This window comes from Helianthus annuus, chromosome 14 (genome assembly GCF_002127325.2).
Source record: "Helianthus annuus cultivar XRQ/B chromosome 14, HanXRQr2.0-SUNRISE, whole genome shotgun sequence".
Classification (NCBI taxonomy): domain Eukaryota; kingdom Viridiplantae; phylum Streptophyta; class Magnoliopsida; order Asterales; family Asteraceae; genus Helianthus; species Helianthus annuus.
The window spans coordinates 17,940,452-17,950,877 of NC_035446.2; the positions used below are offsets into that span (position 1 = coordinate 17,940,452).

Genomic DNA, 10,426 nt, shown 5'->3' on the forward strand with positions numbered 1-10,426 from the left:
ACGTTTGATAAAACAATGCATTTTGAAATCGGTATGAGTGGGTATTTTGAATAATGATAAACAATTTGGGTATAAAATATGATCGAGTTTGCATAATAAGATATTTTTGAAGAGACGTTTTGGTAACGATCACCTAGGTAAGGGAATCACCCCCTAACTTGTTGGTGAGGTCGTTTTAAGTAAAGGGGAGTGGAGTTAATCGTCAAGGTAAGGAAATCACTCCAATCTCAATGATATGTCTCCACTAGTCGTTACAAGGAATATGAATTTAAATTATATGAAAATCATGCATATATATAAATGTATGGAAAAGATTCAATATGTTGTGTGTGTGAAAAGAGAATATCGAAAGTAAACTCGAGTTTGAAGGATTGCATCATATAAAATAAATAATAGAAACACATGTTGATCAAAATTTGGATGGTTCCAAAACGGAACTTTGACTAACCAAAGTGGTCGAAAAGTCTTTTGAATTTGAGGAGCATGCTTTGGCCTAATAGGTAAAATACTCTCGCCGACAAGTCGGTTAACGGTATTTACCCTTCCGGTTACTACATGTCCCAAATCAATCGAAATTTCAAGACTTGGCGGGATTTATGAAAAAAATAATACCAAGGAGTGGAACTAGTCGACAAGGTGCGGGTTTCACCCCTAACTTGACGATTTCGTATCCTAAGTGTGGTTGGTACTCGTCGGGTCAAAATTTAATTTCGACATGTTGACGAGGGTCCACTAGAATTTGAAATTTGAGATTTACCATTAAGATGTGGATTTCACTCCTAGCTTAATGGCGATATCTCGTGTAAAAAGAATGGGTAGGTTGAGAGTCGTTCACCAAATTGTGGGTTTCACGCCTATTTTGGTGAATTTGTCTCATTTGTGTAAAACGAGTGTTTACGGATTTAGAATAGTCGAGTAAAATGCATGAGGGGAAAGAGTATGTTAAAGGAATAAACAAAAAAATATAAACGAACAATGAAGCATATTAAGAATAGCACATAATGAGTGGGACAATAAAACATATATTAGCACATAATAAAGCAAGTATAGCATGTCAAGTGTTAACACGTAAGCGACATATATGCTCAAAAGATCAAAAGAGAATAAATAAGAGTACATAAAGTAGCATGCAAGTAGCTTCAAGCAAAGCATAAGAATAAAGCTCTAAAACTATAGACTAGGCTAAAGCATTCCTACTTTTCCTAATTCCCTATAGTTATGGCTCTGATACCAATCTGTCACACCCCAACCAATGGCGGAAACATCGGGATGAGACGAAGTGTGAAGATTGCTAGAGACATCATAACGCTATTTGTGACAATATTTTAATAATCCGATTTCATTTCATAAAGTAAATTGTCAACATTACAAGAAATTCAAATACAACAAGTTCAAAAGAAGTGCATAACAACACAAGCAAAATTGATACAACATATTAAACCTAAACGTCTAAATGTGTATCTAGGCATCAACGCTACTTCTTTTCATAGCATCATCATCATCAACCTGTAACATGTTTAAAATACAATTCAATGCAAAAGCAAAGGCGAGTATACAAGTTTAAGCATAAGTATAAGTATAAGTTTAAAAGTTTAAAACGAATCCACATGGCAACTTAGTCTATACGAGATCAACCTAGCGTGGCATGCAATATTTCTAGCCAACCTCTGTTTACGCAAGAAAGTTTAATTAATTCAACATGACCCAAGTTTAAGGGGGGCGGTGCGTTACCCCTATAGCGCTATACATGTCGAAGGGAGGCTCGTGAGAGCTAATGACTAAAGCATATCACATAAGTATGGTCCACGTAAGCATCAAGTATCACAACATAGTATTCATGTATAAGGATTGTTTTGTGCATTGCATAGAGAATAAGTTTAAGTGTAGTTTAATAATAAAACATGTTACACCCCAAAAAGTGGTAAACATAAAAAGGGGGTTGCGAGTATACTCACAAAGTTTGCATATGCTTTCCGATTATCCAATGTGACAAAGTTGACGAGGTTGGAAGGTTGAATGCGTAAGGGTTTAAGTTCAAGCATGTTTAGAGTCGAGATTCGGAATGAAAGTGACATGAAAATAATATACCAAAATATTCATCTTCCTGCATAACACTTGTATGACACTTGGTAACCACAAGGGTTATAATGATTTTATGAGTTGAACACCCATAAGAATCATAACAAGGTTTAGGTCCTTAGATGATAACCTACTACTTTGACAAATGAATATGATTTCAACATCAAAGATTCGAGTGTACATAGATAGTATTTAGGTCGTATATTATACACATATTATTAAGTCCAAATGTTCAAGTATTCAAGTAAGAGGTAGAAGATTACATCTTCATTTAGGTACCTCAAGTTGGGTCATGGGTGTCATGGATGGGGTAGGAAGACAAGGCTTCCATTTAGGTACCCCTTTGATGTTCACCACTACACTTGATGTAAAAACAACCAAGGAGGGTCATGAACTAAGGTCATTACAAGTATGTAAAGTAAACTAACTAATAGAAATCATCAAATCATGTGAGGATTGTATGTTTGGACAACCCAAGTTGTTCCATAATCACTCATGTATCAAAGACTAAGTTTGACATGACTTGTGGGTTAAAAACCCTAAACAAAACACCAAGTTTATGAGGTTTAATCCTCTGATTTTTAAGTGTCTCAACCTTGTTTTTAAGCCTAACCAACCACTAAAGTGTTGTAAGCATTAGGACATAGGTTTGAGATGAGATAGACTCAAGTTTGGTAAGAAATAACAAGGATTTCATGAAAACAAAAACAATCAGTGGACTTTGGAGCCTTTTTGCTGGAGTTCCAGGGACTTATTTACTGTGAAAAACCCATGGAAACGTAGATAAAGTCAATACAAAGTAGTAGGAAAAAGAATCGAGTGAATCGGATAAGAATTGAGTGAGTTATGCTCATTTTCGTGAAGGGGTGTCAATCTGCTCGAACCTTTGCTTTCAGCTACGGTTTGGAGGATGTTTTGAGAGTTTTTAGTGTTGCAAAAGTGGTAGGGAGGCTGGTTATAAGTGGTATTTATAGGGGGAAGGATTAGGGTTTCAATGGGTTGGACTTTGGAAGTGTTTAGAAGGGATTACACCTTGAAACTAGCCCACAAAACCCAACTATATGGGGCTGAATTTTGCTGAATTGGGGCTGCCATATTTCTTTATTTTTTTATTTTTTTAAAACATTATAATGAGTAATTTTGTTAATTAAGTTGTGTAATAATATGCAACAATGTTTCCCCTAACTTGTAACAAGGTGAAATATGAAATAAAACATGATTTAACTAGGTAAAAAGTGTAATGTACAAGTATGTAACATGTTTGTAAGTGACAAGTATATGTCACATATTAGATGATTAACCGTTGTATAAATAAGCATATTATTAGGGGTTTTTAGGTATCAACAATTTGAGGACAAGCATGGACATGCATCGTGAATAAGTATCGTATAAGTATGGATTACAAATAAGGATTCGATGTACAATGAATTCCAACGTATGAACATGTATGAATATGTAGATGGTGAATTTAAAGAAATACGAATTTTATTTATGATCCAAGTCTCGGATTTTACAACGAAAAGACGACTACAATAATACGAGATTTCCAAAAATAGCATTACAAGGCGAGCTTTCTAATTATGGAAAGTATGAAAAAGCAGGGCGTTACAATATATTTGGTGACAGTTCTTGTACTATTAAAGAAGAGAGAGACTGATGACAGTGAAGATTGTGAAAAGAGATCCGATTAGGATTTTTAATTTTATTTCTTCGCTTGTATTTTTTTCCTGTAGTTGAAATATAATCTAACAATAGTAAAACGCCAAGATACCACAAACGCCAAAATGTTTATAAAAAATAATAGAACAATGGGCCATCTTGTTTAAAACGCCTTGAAAAACGCCATTCAAATAGATTTCCTGACCCCCTGTGTTCCAATGGCATACGATTTGAATAAACGCCATAAATGCCAAAATGTTAATACAATGAAACCATTAAAACGCCATTAATTATTGAATTTGGTTAACGCCAAAAATCTTAAAAACTAAAAAATAAAACAATATTGGGAAAAGCGGAACTGGAAAAGCAGAAGATGAAAGGACAAAAAAGCCCCTCCGCCCTTTTCTAAGCGGCGTGACACGTGTTGGGCCAGGAAGCGTTCACACCGTTCTCACACTTTTGAGCGTTTTCTCCTGATCCTGTTTCTATATATATATATATATATATATATATAATATGAAATGTAGTTTGCATTTTAATCCATTATGTACAATGGTAAAAAAAATTGTAATGCACATATGTATTATAAAAAAAGTATTTAAATATGTGCAATACACACATGGTATATAATTTAAAACGTTACATACATGAAAGATACAACCAAAAACATATAGTGTATGACAATCAATATAACAAAACTCGGTTAGGTATCATAAATATGATGTAATGTTGAATACCGAACGAAGCACTACGTATATGTAATACAAAAAACCATATTTAGTTATAAAAACATCATTTTGCACATGTGTAATAATAAACTATCGTACACATGTCTAATATAAAATGAAAGCAGGTATCGTACATATGATGTAATGTTGAATACATAACGAAGCACTACGTAAATGTAATACAAAAAAACCATATTTAGTTATAAAAAAAAACATCTTTTTGCTCATGTGTAATAATAAACTATCATACACATGTGTAATATAAAACTAAATCGAAAACAGGTATCATACATATGATGTAATGTCGAATACAGAATGAAGCACTACGTATATGTAATACAAAAAAACCATATTTAGTTATAAAAAAAACATCATTTTGCACATGTGTAATAATAAACTATCATACACATGTGTAATATAAAATGAAAACATGTATCATTGATGTAATGTTGAATACAGAACGAAGCACTACGTAATGTAATACAAAAAAAACCATATTTAGTTATAAAAAACATCTTTTTGTACATTTGTAATAATAAACTATCATACACATGTGTAATATAAAACTAAATCGAAGACATGTATCATACATATGATGTAATGTTGAATACAGAACGAAACACTACATATATGTAATACAAAAAACCATATTTAGTTATAAAAAACATCATTTTGCACATGTGTAATAATAAACTATCATACACATATGTAATATAAAACGGGGTAAATTACACTTTTCGTCCTTTATGTTTGTACCTGATTGCAACGGATAGCCTTTAACTTCAATAATTACAGTCACAATCCTTTATTTGCAAAACTCATTACATTCTACGTCCTTTGCCCCTAACTAAGTTAAAATTTTCAGTTAAGTATAATGCACATTAGGACAATTTAGTCATTTTACGCATTAAAAAAATATATTATAAAAACAATCCCTCATTTTTAACGCCCACCACCACCACACAACTGTCAAATCCATCACCCCACCATCTATCCCTCTTATCCCAACACTACTGCCATCTCAACACCTCCGTGAAAATCCACCAGTACCATCACAAACTAACCACTCTGACCACCACCCCATTGTCACCAGCCACCACCATCTATCTCCGGCGATCCATCCAACAACAACAAATGTGGACTTCCAATCGCACCGATGGAGATAATAACTTCTCCGCCGTTTCTCACCGTCGCATAGTGATAATCACGTTTTTCATCGAGTTAGCGTTTTCAGAACCGCTGAATAAGATCCGTTCAACGGTTGCATATACAGCGACTTTAATACTGCTTTCTATAGTTTCGTTTAACAGATCTGCAGCGCTGAAGCGGTGGCCGGAGCTGTTGAACGTAGATCCGTCGATTTTATTGCCGTAACTGTGTTGTAAAGTGTAACCGTTGAACGACCGTACACCGGATTGTAACAAACCATCACGAAACGCAAGTTGCCACGACTGTAACTCCGGTTGAAACACGATTAGGTTTTCGATCCATTGATACGACCGTTCGATCAGATCTAGATCCCAATATCGATGCTGGAACGACTGTAGAATTCGTCATCGGCACGGCTGTAGAATCCGGCGTTGATGGTACTGCCGCCAACGATGATGTAGTCAAATGAGAGATTTACATAAATGAAGTGAAATTAGAGAGAGAGTATGCTTACTTTGAGATAAGTTGCCTGAAATTAGAGAGAAGATGATGATTGACACCATTAATGGTGGAAATTAAAGAAATACCTCTGGATGACAAAGTTGTGTGATTCAACAGGACAAAGTTGGTCTAGGAGTTGAGGATTGAAGGGAGGTAGGAAATGGGAGAAGATGATGGGTATATGATTTTTTTTTGTTTTATTTATTACACATCTAAATAAAATTATGAATTGACCAGAATACCCTTAACAGAATAAACTTAACTGAAAATTTTAAACTGGTTAGTGCTAAAGGACGTAGAGTGTAATGGGTTTTACAAATAAAGGATTGTGACTGTAATTATTGAAGTTAAAGGCTAACAGTTGCAATCCGGAACAAACATAAAGGACGAAAAGTGTAATTTACCCTATAAAACGAAAACAGGTATCATACATATGATGTAATGTTGAATACAGAACGAAGCACTACGTATATGTGATACAAAAAACCATATTTAGTTATAAAAAATATCATTTTGAACATGTGTAATAATAAACAATCATACACATGTGTAATATAAAACTAAATCGAAAACAGGTATCATGCATATGATGTAATGTTGAATACATAACGAAGCACTACGTATATGTAATACAAAAAACTATATTTAGTTATTAAAAAAATCTTTTTGCACATGTGTAATATTAAACTATCATACACATGTATAATAAAAAACTAAATCGAAAACAGAAAGTATATTTTGCATTTATGCTATATAAAGTCATTATGCATGTAGCATCCATACATAACATAAAGCAGAATTATCAACATAGGTACGAGGTCTAAAACACAATTATTATTGTAAGTACGTACAATGACTAAAACATAGAAAACAGAAAATGTATGTAAACGTAATTCATAATGGCCAGCAGATTAACAACCAACGCTAACTTAACGACCAGAACCGGATACGGCTGCAACCTCTTTAGCAGCAGCTGCTGCCGCCTCTTTAGCAGCTTGCACTTTCGCACAGTTACGTTTATCATGATCATACACATACTTGTTACATCGATGACACAAATGCGGGTTCTTTTTGTGGTTCTCTACAGTTTTCTCTCCCGGACCAATTAGCCGCTTGTTGGTGCCACACTTTTTATTCCTGATGCCTTGTAGTGGATGAATAGTAACTTCAACGTTTTCGGGCTGCCCGATGATATCACTTATAACCGCACTCTTATTATTACAATCCGGTTCAGATGGAAACTCCTTGTATATGATATCTCTGATCTCTCTTATTTGTGTAGATAGTGCAGACAGTTTGTCAGGTTTAAGTCTCAAACGGATAGTACACTGACCAATCAAATCAAATATCTCGTTCCTTATTACAGACTCTGTGTCATTGTCAGCTGCATATCTATTTGAAATAGCATGAACCCTGTTTGGAAGCACATCCCTATCCCACCGGCTGGACTGATATTTATCAGGAATCTTATCAATCTGGTTGAACCCGAAGACACAAAAAACATGCCTACACAAGTATCCGTTACAAGTGAAACACATACACATACAAGAAACTGTGTTATCACGCACATCAAGTTCAACCTACACGTAAAAATAACGATGGTCAGATTAATTAAAAAATGTATATTTAAAATGTTAAATCAACAAACAGTTAAAAAAGTGTTTGGTTGGATTGAATACACATGTGCAACATATACTTACGGTTATTATGCACATGTGTAATGCATTATGGTAATGTTAACACATATTACACATACATTGGTAGTTAATATTATAAATTAGTCGGAATAAATCAGAATTCATCATAAAAAAACATAAAAAAAGAAAGAATGTTGGTACCTTATATTCATTGACAATCTTGAAACTCTTGTTCGTATGTGCAATAGTATAGAACTTAATACCATCAAGTTCCTCGCATCTAATTATAAAACAGTGTGTCAATCCTTTGTAAATCTCCTTCTGCACTTCTAGGAATATTGTACGAATGTATATATCAAAGGCATGCATCTCTATAGGAATCTTGTTAGGCATAAACAGCGTTGTCGTGTTACTGTCAAACTCTGCTTGGCGCTGCTTCTGATGCTGACCATCGATTGCTGTATCAAAACACATCATGAACTACACCAAAGTATTGGTTCCACCAGAATGTACTTTAAACAGCGCGTTCGAGCTCTCGCATCTAGACGTTGTTTTCATCAAACAACACATAGGTACCTCTCGAAAATAGCAAGGGGCCCATTGATCACGAATGGAAAACATTTCGTTCAACCAGTTATTATCACTCAACTCTAAGCCGTTCATAAGTATCTGCCATCTTTCTTCAAATTCTGCCGGTGTGATAAACATATTCCATACCAATTTGTGTATCGATTTACGTAGATCAGCATTTGATGATGAGTCACCCGTTATCTATAAATTATCAAAAACAGTTTAGCACAATTAGCATATATAAAATGCAAATTTATATTATAATATGAAGTATTGTGTAATGGTATATAAACAGTAACAAAAAAATAGCAGTACATATATGAATGTGATTATACCTTAGCAGGTATCTTTTTAACAATGTGCCACATGCACAACCGATGTATCGACTTGTCAAACACAGCAGCAATAGCCTATTTCATGGATGCGTCTTGATCAGTTAAGCTTAACAAAGGTTGTTTTTTATGAGCTTTGAGGAACATTTTAAGTAACCATATGTAAGACTCGATAGTTTCGTCATATAGAAGTCCTGCCCAAATGTCACACATTTTTTATGATGGTCTACACCCGTAAAAGGCAAGAAGATCATTTTATACATGTTAAAAAAACAGGAAACACGTCATAATATACATATGATAATGCAGGTTGTATTACACAGTGAAAAACATTAGATACTGTATATACATTAAATCAGTGTTACACATGTGTTATATAACATATTGAATATAATAATAAAAAAACTTACAGGTTTGTATGATATGTTGCATCAATACCTAGAACGTCACCAAACGCCTCGTAGTTACATTTCGACACATCATCAGCCCAAAACATTGACCTTAACTCGTTTCCAACTACCGTAAACTCAAAGAAGAAGTTGGGCAAATTCGATTTACGAGCATTCATTGTATCGACAATCATCTGTGCGTCTCGTTCACCAATGAAAAGCCGTTTATCCCTAGCAGCATTTTTGTAGTCTGTTTTAGTACCACGAACATTCTGGTGGCCACCTTTCAATGAACATTGTAGCCTATGTGCAACAGTTGCACCAATTTTATTTAGGCTTAGCTTGTGAATGAATTGTTGATCAAAGAAATCGAGCTTCCTTCTTTTTTTCGTGAATTTCATGTTGTCTGTATCGACAAGAGAATGGTTGTGCTCTTCGACGAATCTGTTAGGAAACTTTATTTGTAAGTATTGAAGAAAATCACAATCAACTAGATCTATGAAGAGATAACAGTCCTAAAGATCAAAGCAAGAAGAAGAAGATCAGATAGGACAACTGAAATGCACAACATCTACTTCAAAGAATCACAAGTTGATCAAGAGCTGATTTGGATTATCAGAGAAGGTCATTTCTGATGGATCCGATGATATTTCTGATGAAATATCATCAGTTTCTGACGATTCTGATCATCAGATTTTCTGATGATTTATTCACCAGAATTTCTGATGAAGTGGTTTATCAGAAATTCTGATGAATACCCCACTTGTCTAAAACTCAGCTATATCCTGCTACAATGGCCGAAGCAACTTAACATTATTGGATATCATGATTACAAAGGGAACTTGAATGTTGGATTCAATGAATATATCAAATTACTACTTTTTGCAGGACTTATTGCATGAATAAACTATTGTTTATTCATGTACCCTGCCTTCTATAGATAGAAGGCTCAACCGGCAGAAGACAATTGAGTTTTGAAGCTTAACATTCATACATACTACATAAACTCCATTGCCCTCTCACCCACAGAATTCAAGATTTATTTGTATTAGATAATAATCTTACAATCACCTTGTAAACTATTTTGTTTCAAAGTGATATAAACTTGATAATTCTGTAGGTCTTGTTTCTGAAAGTCTGATTTCCTTTTCCGCACATCTTTTTCACATCTACTGAAATCACTTGCCATATTACGTGAAAAGAAGTCGTTTAGGCCATACTGGGTCCAACAATTGGTATTAGAGCAGATTGAATAAACTATTTTCAAACGATCAATCGCTCATCTTCTTTTCTCTAAATATGGCCAGCTTTCAATCCTGGAATAATGCTTTTAATATTGGTTCTATGTCCAAACCTCCGACTCTGGTCAGAGAGGAATACCC

At 34.4% G+C, this 10,426-nt stretch overlaps 1 protein-coding gene across 1 annotated transcript; it reads right to left on the reverse strand.

The window, feature by feature from the left end:
- Positions 1-7,045: 7,045 nt before the first annotated feature.
- On the reverse strand, positions 7,046-9,445 carry LOC110906515 (protein FAR1-RELATED SEQUENCE 5-like). The gene is made up of 6 exons (XM_022151637.1): positions 9,094-9,445; positions 8,930-8,994; positions 8,659-8,733; positions 8,330-8,524; positions 7,955-8,233; positions 7,046-7,696 (listed from the first exon to the last, which is right to left on the reverse strand). Exons 1-6 carry the CDS (start codon positions 9,443-9,445, stop codon positions 7,046-7,048), a joined length of 1,617 nt encoding a protein of 538 aa, XP_022007329.1.
- Positions 9,446-10,426: the final 981 nt, after the last annotated feature.